Raw genomic sequence first — 18,818 nt, 5'->3', positions numbered from 1 at the left:
GAGAATGCCAAAATGGTTGGAGCCTGCATTATCATAAATGTCTGTAGCTAAAACAGACACATAAACTGATAGACCCCATCATCATAATTCAATACCATCCCTTTCTTTTTACTGTTGATTAGCAATAGTTTCAGTTTAGCATTTAATTTATCAGCTCTTCAATCTCTTAACTCAGAAGGGCAGCAGCTAAATGGCTGCCAATTTTGCTCTCCTTCAAGTCCCATCATCCATCTCTGCTAAGCACCATTGTTTGCAAACTAAGTTTCAAGTTAGAAGAGTTAAACCCATCAACCTATCTTCATTCCCTCCTACCCAAAATGGTGTGTTGGGTAATGTTTGTTGATTACTTTAAATCTATGGAAAGTTTGTAACTTTTATATTTTCTACTTCTATTTTTACTACTTTTCAGGGAAGCGTAAATTTGCTGTTATTTCATGTGCTTCCTCAAAGGGAAGAGAGCCTGAGTCAGAGGAAGATCCAGTCAAGAGTGTAGAGAGGATTCTTGAAGAGAAACGACGAGCTGAATTGTCTGCTAAGATTGCTTCTGGAGAGTTCACTGTACAGCAATCTGGGTATGTGTATGCTGCCTTTTCTTTTTATGGCAATTCCAGCTCTTAAAGTTATGTTTTGGCTTGGTGGATATTATTATTAATTATTTTGTTCGTTTTATGCAATTAGCTTTCCATCTATATTGAGGAATGGTTTGTCAAAACTGGGGGTTCCAAATGAAACTTTGGAATTCCTATTCAAATGGGTCGATGCTGGTGAAGGTTATCCTAAGATTCCAGAGGCAAAAGGAGCAATTAGTGCCATTAGAAGTGAGGCTTTCTTCATACCCTTGTATGAGCTTTACCTCACTTATGGTGGAATTTTTAGATTAACTTTTGGACCTAAGGTTTGCTTCTTTCTGTTTAAATGTAAATCTTCAGTTCTATCTCACTGAAAATTAGATATGTCGTTCAGGTGTGGGTTTCTGATCAATCATTTCTTTGTTTTTGTTTACAGTCCTTTCTGATTGTTTCTGATCCTTCTATTGCGAAACATATACTTAGAGACAATTCAAAGGCTTATTCAAAGGTAAACAAGGAAAAGGTCCAATTTATGCATGGCTTTTTGTTTTGGTAAAACATTTCCCCTTAAAAGTCCCATTTTACTCAACCTGCAGGGTATCTTGGCTGAAATTCTAGATTTTGTCATGGGGAAAGGACTCATCCCAGCTGATGGAGAAATATGGCGTGTCAGACGACGTGCTATAGTCCCAGCTTTCCATCAGAAGGTTTCATTACTGAGTTTCCCTTTTATCTAGTGCCCATGGTGTTTTCTATTCACTTCATGTGGCTGAAAGACTTCAGATCATCTAACATATGCTAATTTGTATGTATCTTCATCTTATATAGCAGCAGAATTGTGGAAAGTTCTTTCTTCTTTTTTTCTTCTTAATCTTCCCTAGTGGATGCTTGTGCTCTGGTGTTTTAGTTTCTTTATTTCTAACAATAACACTAAAGTTGTAAAGAGAAAGATAACTTGAAGAAGTATATGTCTTACAATATATCAGAACTATTACTAGATATAAACAAAAAAGAAATTTCTACAAATTTTAAGAAAAGTCAAATATTTAGCTGCTGGCTTGATGTGTATACCTAGTGACAAAACGTGGGAGGTAAAATTGAAGAAGAAAATCCTTTAGCAATGCCTTTGTTAGGTATATAACTTTCTGGATTCCTGGACCTTTGTAATTTCAATATAAACCACTATGATGCCCGAAGCATACTGGTGTGAGTGTCAAAAGATCCTTTTGAACCACCTTTTAAATTGGCATACTTGCTTCACTGATTTATTCTTTCTTTCATTTGTAGTATGTAGCAGCCATGATTGGCTTGTTCGGACAGGCAACAGATAGGCTTTGCAAGAAGCTTGATGCAGCTGCATCTGATGGGGAAGATGTAGAGATGGAATCACTTTTCTCCCGGTTGACATTAGATATCATAGGGAAGGCAGTATTTAATTACGAGTTTGATTCACTTGCAAATGATACTGGAATAGTTGAGGTACTTTATTTCAATCTATCCAACTTTCTAACCTAATTAACCTTTTTGTTTCACTACATCAATTTTCTGTGGAGCTGCTTCTTATATTGTGTCGCATGTTCCTGTGTATATATTTTGGCTAGAGCAGGCTGTTTACACAGTTTTGAGAGAAGCAGAAGATCGAAGTGTTGCACCAATTCCAGTCTGGGAGATTCCAATTTGGAAAGACATCTCACCACGGCAAAGGAAAGTCTCGGCAGCCCTCAAGTTGATCAATGATATACTTGATGACCTTATTGCATTATGCAAGGTAAAGTTGTCAGTAAACAAAGAGTCCCCTGCCTTACCACTCGGCCATGCCGCCAAGGCAACACAAAATAGACGAAAATATTCCCACCCTTTTTATTTTTTGCTTTTTTATTTTTTTATTTTTTTTTTAGAGGGGGTTTGCATCAAAATGGTATCTAAGGAGGAAAAAAGAACAGCAGAGTAAAATTCGATGATCGAGAATGGAAGTTTAGTCAGTTCTTATAATTGCTAACTTCAATGGACTTGAAATATTTTTCTTGTGCATTTCCATTGCAGAGGATGGTAGATGAAGAAGAGTTACAGTTTCATGATGAGTATATGAATGAACAAGATCCTAGTATTCTCCACTTCCTGTTGGCATCAGGGGACGATGTACGTATTTAATTGCAAAGTACATGCTGATAGTTCAAATAAAAGCATTTCTTACAAACATTTGCAGGTTTCTAGCAAGCAACTTCGTGATGACTTGATGACAATGCTTATAGCTGGACATGAAACGTCAGCTGCAGTTTTAACATGGACATTTTATCTTTTATCCAAGGTAACGGAGGGTCAACATGCAGCAACATAGGGGCCATTTTACAGAATTTTTATCCAATTTAGAAATTCTTCATTGTCATTCGTCATTCCTCCTGATAGTGAATATAAACTATGCTATTTCCACATTCCTAATGTTGCCCATTTTCTTTACCATTTTTTGTAAATGAACTGTATTTTACACTTTATATGTTTGCACATTATCTCAAAATCACCATTACAATATTCTAACTTCAAATGTGCATACTATTATGCATATTTCTGCAGGTCATAATGAAATAGAGGCTACTTAGTAAATGTTTTAAATTTTTTTCCTTTTTGATGGCCACAGGAGCCAAGTGTCTTGTCCAAGCTCCAAAACGAGGTAACTTAAGGTTTTGAGCATACATACGGCACAAGATGTTGGACCATTTTTTAGGTTTTACGACCATTTCATTCTTATTTAACTTTTCCTCTTTCTAATCATGTTCTTCTCTTAGGTTGATACAATTCTAGGAGATCGATTTCCAACTATAGAGGACGTGAAGAAACTCAAGTACACAACTCGAGTAATCAATGAAGTAAGAACCTGAAATTTTCCTTTTGAAAATATTTTTGAATAAATTTTTTATATTAACAGATCATGTCTGGTAATGTATTTATTTGCAATCTCTTTGCAGTCTTTGAGGCTCTATCCACAACCGCCTGTATTGATTCGGCGTTCTCTTCAGGATGACATGCTTGGGAAGTACCCCATAAAAAGGTCACCCTAATAATTTTGATACCACTACTGTTTCACATAAAGTTAGTCTACATTCTTCATTATCAATTTTATTTTCTTAATCGTCTTTTATTTTATTTTGATTGTTTAAAGGAGACAAGTTGACTCTGGTATAAAAGAGAAAACTCAAGCAAACTTCGAATTTAGAATTTAACTATGTAAATCCCACAATCAAGTTTAATGTCCAAAGATACAAAGGAAGTGTTAATGAAATTGTAAAGTTGCATTAAATCTTACAGTGGATACACTTCAACCTGCATAGGAGTTGGGAACATGTTGACCATTAGCTAGTGATCCTGTTTGTTCTTCGTTGCAGAAATCACAAGTCACCTTTCATTATCTCTTTATTCGGTTGAGGATTTCACCATTACTTACAATTTCTAGGATTTGATTCACTTCTGATTATGTGAATGTATTAGCTGTAAGCATTTTTAATTTTAGCATCAGTATTGCATTTTTATCATCTCATAGCATCGCCTTATTCTGTTCTCATCAGATTATCATATCATAGCATCGCCTTATTCTGTTCTCATCAGATTATCATATCACCTTTTCAGAAAAGCTATGTACAGAATTTCTTTCTGTGTATTTGGTAGATTCTCTGTTTGATATTTTTGCTTCTATCTTGTTATTCATTATATATTTATGTTATGGATTAATGAAAATATTAACCCTGTTACTCATACATATGTAGGGGAGAAGATATATTTATATCTGTTTGGAACCTGCATCGCAGTCCACATTTATGGGATGATGCAGAAAAGTTTAACCCTGAAAGATGGCCTTTAGATGGGCCAAATCCAAATGAGACAAACCAAAATTTCTGGTATGTCAAAATGGCCTTTATATACGTATAGTTATACTTCTTGTGCCAATTAAGGCTTCCCTATTCTTCTTTAGTGTATTTCCACATCAGTTTCCATGACCTCGGTTCTCAATTACAGATAGCTTTTCTGTTCTTGTTCTTACTACCAATTTTTGTTAAAAAAAAATAAAATCAATGGCACATGTCATACTATATTCGTACAAACCAGTAACAGAAATATTCCTTGGTTCAGTTACTTGCCCTTTGGTGGAGGACCAAGGAAATGTGTTGGGGACATGTTTGCTTCATTTGAGGTAATTTATGGTCGGAAGGCCACAAGCTTCAGTTAACAACTGAGCTTACTGGTGGCGAACTCACTGTCATAATTTGGCCAGCATGATGCTTGCTGAGCATTTAAATCTGTGATACAACAGCTAACCTGCCATAGTTCTGATTTACAGACTGTTGTGGCAACAGCCATGCTAGTTCGAAGATTCAATTTTCAGCTAGCCCTTGGAGCCCCTCCTGTAAGTTGGTTGATATTATATGCGTATCGATTAGTTCTAAACATGCATAATCAGCTTGATTATGTGGTATCATCTTTAAATGATCGAAGATAGATTTTAGGTGTAAAATTTAAACAATGATACAATGTCATCAATAGAAAAAGCTGATATGGACCCATCTAAAAGATTTAATACGCATGCAGGTTAAAATGACAACAGGAGCGACAATCCACACAACAGAAGGATTGACGATGACAGTAACACGAAGAATACAACCTCCCATAATGCCAATGCTGGATATGCCAGCAATGAAAGGGGATGCACCTGGAAGTGTTCCCAGCGGGGAATCTCAGCTCGGTCAGAAAGGTGAAGTTTCTCCTGCCCATTCCTGATTTGATATAAGCCCATACCTTTGCTGTGATTCAATTAATAGGGAGTAGAAGGAAAGAAAAAAGCAAAAAACCAATCTGGAAGAGGTCGAAATGTCTTCATTTTCCAAGTTTTTAAAGTTGGTAGCAAAGCAATGTACCCTCCTCAGAGAGATATATATATACCCCTTTGCACTTATAATGTAAGAAACTGTTGAAATCTTGAAGTTGGTTATTATAAGACAATTTTTGCAGCTCTTGCTTTTGCACCCGTTGGTTAGTATTGCAGCTCTTGCTTTTGTCCACATTCTCATCTTAGCAGTTGCAAGCTCATCTATGCAGGCATGGATCAGCATAAACATTTCTTTGCATTGAAGTTGAAAATTGCTTCTTTTTATCAACCAAAAAGAAAATTAGAAGTAAAAATAATGCTTCTTTTTTTTTCTATCTTTTAATTTTTCAAGAAAAAGTAAGTCTATTCAACTTAAAAGCAGAAAAACAATCTGAAAAAACTGTATAAAAAGCCAAACATCATATTAATAACATAACACGGCAAAACCAACATATCAGATAAAACTTATAGTGTTTCATAATATGGAAAATCAAAATCATCTGCGGCAACCAAAGCATCCTCGTAGTGAAGGAAACTTTGAATGTGCAGGTGGTGACCAAGGTTCAGATTCCAACCTTTTGCCAGGAAAATGTTTATAAAAAGCATTTACTGCACCTTTTACCCCATCCTCCTCCTCCATGGCCTTGGACAATTCAACAGCAAGTTCTTTCACCTGCATGTAGGTAAGCACATCATTTTTAGATTTGACGGAAAATAAGGCACATATGAACTAGTGATCACCAGGTAATAAAATTGCTTTTGTTGCCCAGCATCTCAATTAATTTTGTTAAAGTGGATAATCTCATTGGGGTTTTTGCCATAACTTTGCAGCAAGGTTATATATGTTACAATAAAAAGAAGACAAAGTTCAAGAGGTACTTGCATTTTTCATTGCAATGATACTAGGACTTTGTATGTTGAGACTATCCCTGGGTTTCGTAACTCTTAACCTTGATTCAACACATCCAATGAACAACAGAAACATAATGCACTATAAACTTGAATAAGAAAGCTAATTTGACATGAAACTCATGACTACCTTGGGATCTAGCATGAAGCGTATGGCACCAACCAACTTATCAAGTGAAAACTCCTCAACTGGGATAGGTGCAGGACCTAGTCCTCTTGCATGAACTTGCTCACCCCAGAAAGGCTGGTCTCCAAAGAAAGGTATAATGGTTGTTGGACACTGTTGCAGAAAGTAGATTGCTGACTACAAATCATAGTTATAATCATAGAAACATCAGTCATCAAGAAAAGCACATCAATTTACCGCAGCTTTAAGACCAGCAGCAGTTGTTCCAGCACCCCCGTGATGCACCTGAAAAGAAATGAGGCCTAGGTGAATATAATCTAAAAGTTTGAGATGAGGGAAAACCCCACAATATAAGAGTCATTGAACTACTTTGGTATGAAATTCAACAATTGGACACCATCAGCTACAATGATTAAGCTATAATATTTCAAGCTGCATTAAAATTAATGAACAGAAATAAAGAAAGAAAAAAGTTTTACCACAGCCTTGCATCTTGAGAACAACCAGTCATGAGGACAGTTGTCCAGTATGTACACAAAATCCTTTGGTTCTGCCACTGAAAAGAAGATAACTAAGCATAAAGCACATATTTTCAGACCTCTAGCCTCTATTGAGTGTCATTAGGTCAGCAATTAAGACTTACAGTCCCCAAGACCACCCCATCCCTTGTTAATGATGCCTCTTTGACCGGTTATTTCCAAAGCTCTAACTATAATCTGAGTCATCTTCTCTGGTTCTTGAAGGGGCTGTTGCAAATCAGGAATCAAATAAAAGTAAGCTAATTTTATTTTGCCCTTTACCTGGAAATCCAAAAAATATTGTGGAAATAAAATTTCATTGTTTCATTCTAACTCTTTTTCCAAACAGTATCATTTGATGCATGATGTGTAGCCAAGTTCGTTATGATGCTTAGTTCAGCATTTAGTAAGATCTGAGCCCAGATATTGGCTAATTAGATTCAATAAAGATGTGAAGCAGAAAGTTAAGGGACTGATCATTCAATTCTAATAGTATCATCAAAGTTACAACATGACATAATTTGGCTACATATGCAGAAAAAACACTAACAAGAAAATGCCAATCTTGTAAGAAATGTTACTTGCAGCTCACTTGAGGCAATGGTTTTACCATAACAATAAGAAATGGAGTAACAATAGCATGCTCATAACTAAAAATTTAACGTTATTATGCCACTTACTAAGTAATTTATATAAAGTAAATTATGAGAGGAAATTTATGTTATCCAATTAATGGACATAATTTTCAATTAAAAGGATTATAACAAACATTCCACTGACAGCATAATGTCTCACTAATTATTTTGAAGCAGAATAAGATATATATTCTAGTTCACATAACTGGGAAAGGAACTCACAAGGCTACCAAAACCAATATAAATAGGTGGATCACCACCTTCTAGCCATTTCACAAGCAAATCTGGAGGTTCATAATTTGATGCGAGGTTGAGGAAGCAAAATCCAACAACATCAATCTTTGGTCCCCAATCTGTGCAATAAGTGAAGAAAAAAATATCCAAGAAGTCAAAAACTAACAAAATAAAAGAAAAGACAAAAACAGAAATTATGTTCAATCCTTTAAAAGAGAGCTCTTAATGGTCAAACCAATCGCTAGGGTAGGAAAATGACATCTTATTAGTACAAATACACCACCTTTTGGTTTGGGAACAAGGTGAGGACTCCATATATATCCATAAGGCAGATCAGGAGGAGAGCTATAGTTCCCACTTAAATAAGTGACAGGTCTTAGCTGCAGCTTCTTCTTTCTAAACTCATTAACAATGTCTCGAATTCCAAGCCAAATCATTGAATCAACAATTTGATATGACAGCTGCAAAAGAGGTTCAGGTTCATTGTAATTTAATATGACCAAATATAAATTGCTTCACATTGATATGAGCCAAAACCAATGAGAATACAAGAAAGAAATAAATTCTCACTTTATAAGCAATTGGTTGCTTAACACGAGATAGAGGGTGTGGAAATTCACTAGTAGGCCTACAACAGGAGAAAATATAAACATGCAGTTTAAATTAAATTAAGGAACATGTGGTCCATATTCAGGAATAAAATAAACCTGAAATTAATTTTATTTCATAAAGATATGTCTAATGACATGATAAGAAAATACTGATGCACTAGTAAATCGAAATCTTTCGAACAAAAGCATTTATTTAGCTTTAAAAATATCTCAAACAGAGAAAGACTTACGTCCAAGGCATCGTGAAAAATATATGAATCGGTACTTTTAATGCCTCAGCAACATGTGTGTGTCCTGCATAATTATTCTCTTTGTTAGAATTTGATAAAAAGAACCTGGAAAAGGATCACTTATCAGAATCAGTAAATCATAATGGGATAATGGTGAAAATAGCATATTGAAGCCTCTGACATCTGATTCCAGTATGATTTAATTCCCTATATTTTTCTATTATCAACTGATTCTAATAAGAATACATCCCATAGAATTCTCAGCACTGCTCCAAGGTATTCTATCCTTTAATCTTCCAGCAAGCAGCCAATAAAAAGACTCCCAAGTAATATAGACATGCAAGTCTTTGAGGTGAAATACGATTCTCAACAGCTTTTGATGAAAACCCACAGTTATAACAAGTACATCCAATTAAAGCACCTAAAGATGCTGAATATCCTACAGACAGAAAAGGTAAAAGGTGATGAGATCCAACCATATGCTGGGGGATTGGCAATTATTGCATCTACTTTAAAAGGAACATTTGTATCAGGATCTGGATCCTTGCATGCAGGAAGTAAAGAGAATACAATATCCCTTATTTGCTGCCTCTGAGTAGGTATTTCAGAAGGCACAGAAGGCAAGAAACCTTTATTCTTGACCATGTCTGCAGAAAACAAAATGGTTTAAATGGTGGGTATAAGAAAGCACTTTAAAATGAAAATATGCTAACTTACAGCCAGCAAGAACTTTTGGATCTCCACCAAGGGGGAAAAACTCCAGTCCAGCAGTGAGTACAAAATCCTTAAAATTTGAGTGAGTTGCTAATCTAACCCTGTGACCATCTTCCTGCAAATAAGTGTTTCTTATCATCAACTCAAACTGCTCAATCGTCTTGGAAACATCTTCTCAAATAAGACAAACTATAAAGTAACCAATTCAAATGAGTAACAAATCATACAAGTTACTTCCAAAAAAGAAGTTTAATTTTTGTCAGAGAGTCTAAATAGTCTTTTGCATCATTGGTAATGCAGCAATGACTTTATTTACCTATAATGCTTAAAAACTCTTAGAACATCTATTTGATATAAAACTCTCACATTGCAGGAGAAACAAGCAATAAAATCCATACCTAGATGAACAAATAAGCTCTGATACCAAGGAATTGTAGGAGGAGGACAAGTATAAAGAGTAAAAGAGGAAGATATTTGTGCAGAAAATGAAGAGATGCATGCATCTCTTAGGCTAACTTTCCTCTTTGAAAGTAACATTTGTAGTTTCAGAATAATGCCTCAGCCAGGCATACAATCTTAGCAGTAGTATATATGATCCTGAGATGGTAATAGATTTGAGCCATCACATGTAAATAAATGAAGTCAACATGGTACCCTTTCTTCTTTTTCATGAAATTGGAATAAAATGGATAACAAAGTTTTCCTGGGTGACTAGAAGACACAAAGATGAATGAATATAACCTGTAACCGTTTTCCAATGGCAATGAATGGTTGTACATCTCCCCGTGTTCCAACAATAAGAATTACTATTTGCAAAGGAGGTATATCTCGAAGCTCAGCTGTGTCAAAAGGTTCCTCATCAATACATTCCGTATGAACAGCACCTGGTATAATGTCCAAGCTCTGTGGTTTGATATCTTCAGGCACTTCTAATTGAATAGTTCCATCATCTTTAAGGTTTGCAAATCGATGAAACAATTTGAGCTAAAAGGATTATTGATAAAAGAAGGGAAAGAAAAGGAAGAGAAAAGAGTCAAGAGATATGATTAAGTAAAACTTTCATAAGATAGCATAAACATGTCATAAAGAAATTTAACAAAAATGAAAAGTCAATATTCCAATAACCAAACTCTAAAAAACAAATCTCAAGTGACAATAACTGCTTCCACCCTATTGCTTTAGATATATTAAAGTGAGTAAAAGACAATAAGAACAACTTTACTATGCCACTAACTAATGCCATGAAACTTTACCATTACAGATCTGTGAGCTTAATACTCCAACTCAGAAGTCAGATACGAAGACAAAATCCAGACCGGACCCCTTATCCATGAAGTAACATCTAATTTATTTAATTTAGAAAAAGTAGCTTACACGACAATGATTGACTTTGGATTATGTCAAAACTTCACACAAACATTTAAAGTGACATTATAAGAAAAAAGCAGGTTTTACATCCTCATTCCACTCGGTGAATTATATAAGCAAAAGAATACTAAGGAAACAAACAAACCTTCTTTCTGAAAGGAACTCTATCATCAAATAATTTAGTTGCCAATATGCGGAGTTTATAACTCTCTCCATGTTTTTCAAATTTTCTTGGTTGACTGGAACCTGAATCTGACTTGGAAGTAGCTGACGATTCAATAGACATGCTATGTTTGGACGAACTACTCCCAGTAAACCCTGAACAAAATAATACCTCATGGTCATTGATAAAAACAGAGAAACTAACATGCCAAAAAGAAAAAGAAATATTCAAGGTGAACAGAATTAATATCAGACTAGGACAATTATATAAATCAATTAATTGTACATAAAAATCATCATCGACGTATCAAAATTAACCACCAAGATTAAAATCTGCTAGCTAAGCAGTCATAACTTACAGGTATGACTAGGAAAAGTATGAATCTTTTTGTTTGTTTTAGTTGAAAAACCGTAAATTCAACAATAAAAAAAGACATTATGTAATTAGAATGAGCTAATACAGGAAAATCACGTATATGCTAGCAAGTTACAGAACAAAGCTTGTACTTTTATATTGCCAATGCCAATGGGTCGTTAGTAATGGTAAAAGACATGAACTTTTATACCATTCGGCAACAGTCAGATAGCCCGGCCGCGGAGGGGGGGGCCCACTTGTAACCATAAGTGGGCCCAGAAATCCCAGAGGCAAATGTGAAAATGGTTATAGAAATATTAAATGTAAAGTGAAAGAAGACAAACCAGAAGAATTGGAAGCAATGTCATTTCCAGCGACGATTTCAACATCCAAATCAACAGAATCACCTGATGAACTCTGTGGATTATGATGGTTAACTGGTGATTCTGCCATTTTACTTGTATATTAGAGATAGAGAGGAGAGAGATTGGAGAGTGGAAGCGAATATTAACAAACAAAGCAATGAATTTCAAGTCAAAAACAAAATTGTAAAGGAAGAAGAAGAAGAATATCGTATCTTAGCGTGTGGATGTGGGTAAAAAAAAAAAAAAAAAGAAAGAAAAGCAATGGGAAAGGTATCTCTCTATCTGTTTCTGTCTGTTTTAATGCCGGTTTTAGTTTTTGAATTGCAAAATCAACGAAAAGAAGCTGAAATGGAACAATCGGTGGGCGACCCAACACCACACCAGAATCCAAGATTAGGACAAGCATGAACACTCTCCTTCTCTCTCCCTCTCTTTCCATATATATATATATAAAGAGGACACGTGGAAGTCGGAGGGGTTCTAGGACTTGAACATCTTTTGGACTGTCTGATTGTTGCCTTTCCTTGCTTCGGACCGCTGTCCGATAGACACATCTTTGTTTTTGACCTGTCATTGATTTTGCAGTTGCACCCTTATTCCGTCCAAAGATTCTAAGGCCAATTGGCCTAACTTTCAAATGAACTTTATTTTTTCTTAAAGTCTTTTTAAATCTATAAAATTCGGTTTCTTGTAAAAGGCAGTTTCAAAATCTATTGTATTTAAATAAAATCATTTAATTTTTATATATTAAATATTTATTAAGATAGTTTTATTTTATAAAGGGTTTTCCACGCTATGTTTGAATGAAAGGAAACAATTAAAGGAGGAAAGATATTAGGTAAAAGAAACAGGAATTGTTTGAAAATGGATGAAAATCTTGTCAATGAAAAATAAAACTTAAAACAAAAAATGTTACAACTGGCTGGGTTGGGCTTAAAGCCAATCCAATAAGAAGAAGCTAAGAAGTGGAAATCAAAGCCCAGAAGGCCCACTAATATGAATAATAATGCATCAAAGTCACGGGCTTGACCCTGAATTGACCAACACATTACACAAACACACGTGCTCCCTGTTGTTACTGTAAGAAGTGGTACGACCCCACGGCCACGTGCAGCTTCACTACTTATCTACCGGGACCCACACCAGACTACAAAAGCATGTTTTTTCTCATTCACGCGCACTTCTCTAGCGTGCGTGCGACACACCCAACATGTCTCTCACGTGCTAAGGTTTACACGTGCGAGAATTAGAGAGAAGCCGAGAAAGAAAAAAGAAATTTGTAGGGAGGAGGTGGGTGGGCCAGGAAGTGTATTTGTAATCTTTTGATAGATAATGACGGACAAAAATTTGTAAGTAAAACAATAGGGAAAGAAACGTTTCGTTTCAGGTCGCTGCCTGACAAATTAAATGCATCTCTCTCTTTAGTGATAACAGAAACTGGCAAAAAGAAAAGCTCACTCTTTCTTTATTTTATTTTTTTTGTTGTTGTTGTTGTTGAATTGTTTTTCTTTTCAGTATTATTTATTTATTTTCCCATTACTGTCTCAAGAACTGAACAGATAACAGAGTGACAGAAGATAGAAGTTTGTTTTTCGAAGTCTCTTCTTTTTCTTTTTTGTTGCTTTTTCTTGTTGAAGACTGAGCCAAGCAACCTTTGCATTTTCCTATTTCACTTGCGGCAACCGCTTCTTTGTTGCACTCTCACCTGCGTTTTCAGGTTCGATCATTCTCCATTTCTTTCTTTAACATTCACTATAGTGTTTCTTGGATATTTGTATGTACTTGAGTGAATGTCTGTTGCTTTCGTTCTGTATTTTTCTTTAATTTTTGTTAGTAGCTTTACTGTTTGATGCTTGAGAAAAAAAAAACTGCCAGTCAATTTGCTTGCTGGGAAACGAGAGAAGAGAAAAACGTAGAAGAAAAATTATTAAAGTTTTGTTTTTTCTTTTTTGAAAATATATATATGTATATGACCTTAATTGAAATTTTATGGAAAAATAAATTTATGGTAGCATTTCTAGCTTTCTTGCTGTCTTACTTGTTATTTTTATTAAGGGTATTTTTAATTGCCAGGAAAATTATATTCATAGGTTAAAGTTTGAATCTTTACAGGTGATTGTATAATGCTGGTGTAACTACACAGTGGGAGCTTAGTTGATTCGTTCGCAGGAGTAGTGAATTTCTCTCAAGTTTCCAGTGTCACAAGACTAATCTTCACTATTGCTAATTTGCTACAAGTTTTGAACCTATTTGAAAAACTTCAATGCCTAGTAGCAAGGTTTATCTGACTTACAAGAGAAAGCTTCCATCAATAAGGACTGGCATTACCCATAAAAATGCATGCCATGGTTCACTTTTTGAAGGACAAAGTGACACTTCTATGACTGCACCAGACAATAATGACGCACAGAGCGACCCTTATGTATCAGAATATCAGCAAACAAATGCATCAGTGAGTTTATTAAACTTTGAAAGTTGCTTATAATCAGTCAATATGATATTGTTTGGTGGTAAAGGATTGCAGATTGTAAGATGTTTTGCTTCTATTGCATTTTCAAAAGATGTTATTTTATTGATTACATTCTTTACCTATGTAAGCTAACTGTATTCTTCACCTAGTATCTTTTTTTTTTTTTACCATAGTATTCTTCACCTAGTACAGTTACCATGTAGCATTTTAAATGACATGCTTTCTGTCTATTCTTGGTTGCTTTTTTGTGTAAAGGTGGAAAGAAATGAGCAGTTATATTAGGTGTGTGAAAGTAAAAGGAGTTGGGTAATCTCTACTTTTACTTAAAACCAAGAAAATAAAATTCTGGACTTACATAAGGGTGTCAATATAGAGCTTATAACATGATTGGATCCGATTAACGTATTTAAGGAGAATTACATTAGCCAGACATAGAATAGAGACAGGATAAAAGGTCTGTAGTGTCTTTGAAAGACTATTCATGCTCACACAACATCTATGTGAATGACACTCTTTCTACTATTTAGTTGGTGATTTTGATATTAGAATGCTACCAATCAAATGAAGCAAGCAACTTTCAAACTTAAAAAAATAAAGTTTTTCATTGTCTCGTTGCTTTTTCTTGTTATTGTTAATAAATTATATTTATCTATACACACAAAAAATAAAAAATAAAAAACTTGAGTTGGTCTTTCACTGAGGTCCTATTTTGTTGGCTTTACTGCTTCTTGAGTTTCTTGTCAAAATGGACTTGAAATAATTGGTCAACATTTAAATATTACTATTCTTATAGATTTCAGGTTCTTGATTTCTGTAAAGATGTGTGTCAATTTTTTTATTTTTGACAAATGTAAATACGTGCCTTTGTCTTTCTCAAGTACTATTTTATAGGCATTTCTCCAAACAGTTTATCAACATTCATGCAGATATTTCCTGGATGTGTTACTTGTGGTGTCAGAGGCAACCTATTGCAGTGCAAAGATTGCAACCAATCATATCATCATCAGTGTCTCGAGAGGTCTCTTAAGGTATTCCGAACTATTTATTGAGGAGAAAAGAAAAATAAGAGAAAAGTTTATTGATATCAATTTTCAGTCAACAATATGACTTAATAGGATTATTTAATTGACCATTATCTGATTCTCCTTTCTTCTCTCTCTCTCTTTCTCTCTCTCTCTCTCTCTCTCGCGATTGCTCTTGTAGTCAAAGCATATACTTAACAGGGAGAGGGTGATATGTGGTTGTAAACTACAGGTTGCTTCTGCTGATGTGAAACTAATGACTGCTAGTTCTTGTAAATCACCTGCAATGGAAAATCCTGCTGAGAAAACCTCATGGAAAGACACCATGGCAGCTCCTTATCTTGATTCATCCTTTAATAACAAGTTACATCACACTCAAGTTGGTTCATGTTCAGTTTTGAGCGTAGCTTCCAAATTAATTCCTCGGTCAACAGGGATCAACAATGGAAACAGCTTGGATCTTATAAGCTCAAAATCATCTACTGAAAGAAGCTGCATCTCTGCATCTGATGTTGGTTCATGTTTGTCAAGAGTACCGAACTTGAAAGGGACTGATTTACTCTTTAAAGATAAGACCGTGGAAAGTCCTGGTGATTTTCTTGAGCAAACCAGGTTGAACACTCCGTTGATTACTTTTAGTCGAAGATGTAAAAGGAGAAAAGCCAATAATGGGGCTGATGTAAAAAGTTCATTTATTGAGGATAAGATTTGCTCATCTTTCACCAAATCAAGTATAGCTGCTGCTGATGCAGTGTCCCTTAAAGTCTGCGTGGAAGATAATTCAATAAATGCGGAGGTACGTGCGGATGATACAGGGTTGAGGCATATGTGTCGTCAAAATCAAGATAACGTACATACTCTTTCTTTATTGAAGAGCATTCTTATTGTGTTTCTTGAATAGTTCTGGCTCTTAAAATCTAGTAATTGATAGTAAGGATAACTTGTCAGCCTTCATTAGGACATTTGTGGTCTTTAGTAACTTATCACTGGTCTAAATTTATGTATAAAAAGTTTGCTATTGCTGCTGTTCCCTTAGGTTTGATACCAAGTTCACTGAACTACAGCACACCAAATTCCTTTTGGTTGGCTTTGGTTCTCTGATCTGCCTATGGAGAATGTAATGTTGTTCCCTTAGGTTTACCATTTCAGGTGCTAATGTATTCCAAAAACTAGATCAAGGTTTCTGACTATATCAGTCACTCATGCCTTTACTTGATTTGTGACAGATAAAAGATGTTGATTCTGCAGACATGCATGTAGGGTCTGCTCTGGAAGCTAAGCCGTAAGTTAACATTGTACCTGTTAATTATTGCTCAAATTGGAATCGAGAATATGTAACAGGTTGATTATTCTTTGAGCAGTTTGATATGTGAGAGAGAACTGTCTCGTGGTTCTGAAAGAACATCCAAGAATGGCTTACATATTAGTGGACAAGGACATATATCCAAAGTTACCATGGACACTGAAGAAGCTCCTCTAGATAATGGTTTACAAATCTCAATAAATGATGCTGCCAAAGATCTATGTGAAGCCATAGTTGTAGATACAGAGTTGGAAAACACTAATTATCAAGACGACTTTGAAACTCTGTCAAATTGTGAGAAAGCAACGATAGTTCCTAATTATGCCGAAGAAGGGAGAAGGCCCTGTTTGGATCTCTCCACTACTCCTGGTATATTTGAATTATCCTTTAAAAAGTAAACCATGCATTGGTAGTTTCATCTTTTGGTGCTCATATTTCAATAGCAATTTATCCATTTAGCTCTGTTTGCAGACTCACGTGGTACATTGGACTGTAATGTCGATTTCGATTTGTGCTGTCAAAAGGAGCCTGTTCTTGCTCCTTCAGAATCTCTCAGAGACTCCATGGACTCCACTAGCAGAAGTCGTGCTGCTGTTTTAGATCAAAAGTCCTGTCCTGAATTAGTAGAAAACATGAATGAGAGAAATGAGGAAGCCTTACCAGATCATCCAACAAAGGCATTTAGTGATGCATCAAATTCTGTGGAAGAAGCCGGGTCCAACTTAAAAGATAATGGTGAAGCTTGTCCAAGATCCTACATGGACAATGAATCAGGAAACAAATGTCTGCAGGCAAGTTGAACCTCATTATATACATGTGGCAGTTCTAGTTGTGTTTTCTCTTTGCTGTAGTTTCTATTTAGTTTCTTGGTCTATTCAAGAATCACATTTTATTATTTAGCAATTTATTTGGAAGGTTTAGCTGCCTGTTTAATGCTTTTCCCCCCTGATATTCCAGCTATTTTCTGAAGAAATAAGGAGCAGTTCCCATCTGGCAACTACGAATTCAGGAATTACTACAAGCATGGTTTTGGAAGAAAGCAAATCCTTTAATTCAGGGAGCAAAACTTCTTGTGCTTCTCTATTAGATTTGGGTTTGTCCCTGCCAACAGAGTCTGATATGGGTAATTGTTCAAAAAAGTGCTCCCTCAAGTCACCAATGTGGAACTTTGATTGTAAAATTAGGGATTTTTTTCAAGATGCTGTGCATCAATCGTCATCTAACCAGGCAACTTCATTGCTGAGACATAAGCTGATGCTTGATAGTATTGTAAGTCGGGCAAGTGCTTTGAATGCAAAAGGTTGTTTTCAAGACAAGTTTAAGTCATATACTACCTTATGGTTGGAAGAAGAATTGGATTCTCTTTGGATAGGTGTGAGGAGACATGGAAGGGACAACTGGCATGCCATGCTAAGGGATCCGAGACTCCACTTCTCTTCTTGGAGGACAGCAAGGGACCTTGCTGAGCAGTGGGAGGAGGAGCAAGCTAAACTGCTGAATGGTCATTGTTCGCAGTTCAATTCTCCATTAACACAAGACATTTCTTTGGACCACACTGGTGGCTTCCTTTATCCAAAGGTGGGAATCTGGAGAGGAAATACTGTTGAGGAAACTAGACTGTCACTAGGAGATGTATATGCTCATAGAACTGGCAGTTTCTCAAAAAAGCGGCGTTTCAAGTTTTCTGGTGTTGAAAATGATACAGAACAGATCCATAGGCCTGCCACCTACCGAAGGACTGCAATGTCTTCTGACTTCCAGGGTGAGATATATGCCAAGGGGTCATATGATTTGGGGTGTAGGACTCTGCCAAGGTGCGATCCCTTAGTAATTAACAACCCTTTCACTTCTGTGGCATCCAAAGGCAATTTGCCCCACTGGTTGAGAGAAGCAGTATACACTCCTCCGAGGCCAATGGATGCAACTCTACCTCCTGCTTTTTCCTCGATTGCTCATTCAGGGACAAAGCGAGTTCCGTATCCAGATCCTAGTGAGCTACACTTTAATGGATCTGAGCTCGGTCGTGTAAGAGTCAGTGAGCTAAAGCCATCCTATGGTGCTCATCGCACTAATGGTTCCTTGGGAGTGAGGCATGGAAAAACTGAAGTGAGCAGGGTCTCTATGCGTCCTGTCAATAAACCAGATAACTTGATCATTATCGATAGTGATGCATCTTCTGAGGAGACCATATCTGATGATCATAGTGCGAGGCCCTAGCTTTCAGGATGTTTTGTGAGCAAAACTATTTTCTAAAGCTTTCTAAAATTTGTTTATTATCTCCTGTATAGTTTTGTAGTGCAGTAATATTTAACCGATGAGGTGATATTAATTTATCGATGAGCTTCTGTAAAGTTGTTCTCATGTGGCAAAA

The 18,818-nt window shown here is 35.9% G+C and overlaps 3 protein-coding genes across 6 annotated transcripts; 2 read left to right on the top strand and 1 right to left on the bottom strand.

Annotated features, from left to right (window-relative positions):
* Nucleotides 1-5,566, top strand: LOC8274991 (protein LUTEIN DEFICIENT 5, chloroplastic). Of its 2 annotated transcripts, XM_015714988.3 has the most exons (16): nt 9-320; nt 410-572; nt 679-895; nt 1,006-1,077; nt 1,166-1,276; nt 1,857-2,048; nt 2,176-2,337; nt 2,613-2,708; nt 2,776-2,877; nt 3,205-3,237; nt 3,353-3,433; nt 3,533-3,615; nt 4,328-4,459; nt 4,692-4,752; nt 4,900-4,965; nt 5,148-5,566. In XM_015714988.3, the coding sequence occupies exons 1-16, from the start codon at nt 191-193 to the stop codon at nt 5,334-5,336; spliced, it is 1,890 nt and encodes a 629-aa protein (XP_015570474.1). In that variant the 5' UTR covers nt 9-190; the 3' UTR covers nt 5,337-5,566. The 2 variants fall into 2 exon arrangements, with proteins under 2 accessions (XP_048235809.1, XP_015570474.1); XM_048379852.1 differs by lacking the exons at nt 4,328-4,459; nt 4,692-4,752; nt 4,900-4,965; nt 5,148-5,566 and adding an exon at nt 4,130-4,308 and having other exon boundaries at nt 1-320.
* A 250-nt stretch (nt 5,567-5,816) lies between these two features.
* Nucleotides 5,817-12,220, bottom strand: LOC8274990 (sterol 3-beta-glucosyltransferase UGT80A2). Of its 2 annotated transcripts, XM_015714990.3 has the most exons (15): nt 11,632-12,220; nt 10,916-11,088; nt 10,144-10,386; nt 9,406-9,517; nt 9,165-9,335; nt 8,689-8,752; nt 8,418-8,475; nt 8,131-8,308; nt 7,836-7,966; nt 7,104-7,206; nt 6,940-7,016; nt 6,698-6,745; nt 6,464-6,613; nt 6,308-6,374; nt 5,967-6,097 (listed from the first exon to the last, which is right to left on the bottom strand). In XM_015714990.3, exons 1-14 carry the CDS (start codon nt 11,738-11,740, stop codon nt 6,348-6,350), a joined length of 1,644 nt encoding a protein of 547 aa, XP_015570476.1. In that variant the 5' UTR covers nt 11,741-12,220; the 3' UTR covers nt 5,967-6,097; nt 6,308-6,347. The 2 variants fall into 2 exon arrangements, with proteins under 2 accessions (XP_002512608.1, XP_015570476.1); XM_002512562.4 differs by lacking the exon at nt 6,308-6,374 and having other exon boundaries at nt 5,817-6,097; nt 11,632-12,216.
* Nucleotides 12,221-13,024: 804 nt separating this feature from the next.
* LOC8274989 lies at nt 13,025-18,798 on the top strand. Of its 2 annotated transcripts, none has more exons than XM_015714987.3 (8): nt 13,025-13,369; nt 13,765-14,104; nt 15,049-15,150; nt 15,326-15,940; nt 16,371-16,426; nt 16,506-16,816; nt 16,919-17,238; nt 17,405-18,798. In XM_015714987.3, exons 2-8 carry the CDS (start codon nt 13,916-13,918, stop codon nt 18,662-18,664), a joined length of 2,853 nt encoding a protein of 950 aa, XP_015570473.1. In that variant the 5' UTR covers nt 13,025-13,369; nt 13,765-13,915; the 3' UTR covers nt 18,665-18,798. The 2 variants fall into 2 exon arrangements, with proteins under 2 accessions (XP_015570473.1, XP_015570472.1); XM_015714986.3 differs by having other exon boundaries at nt 13,027-13,369; nt 15,326-15,994.
* Nucleotides 18,799-18,818: the final 20 nt, after the last annotated feature.

Source organism: Ricinus communis, chromosome 10 (genome assembly GCF_019578655.1).
Source record: "Ricinus communis isolate WT05 ecotype wild-type chromosome 10, ASM1957865v1, whole genome shotgun sequence".
NCBI classification, from domain to species: domain Eukaryota; kingdom Viridiplantae; phylum Streptophyta; class Magnoliopsida; order Malpighiales; family Euphorbiaceae; genus Ricinus; species Ricinus communis.
The sequence above is the reverse complement of the archived record's forward strand: the minus strand, read 5'-3'. Positions and strand labels throughout refer to the sequence as shown.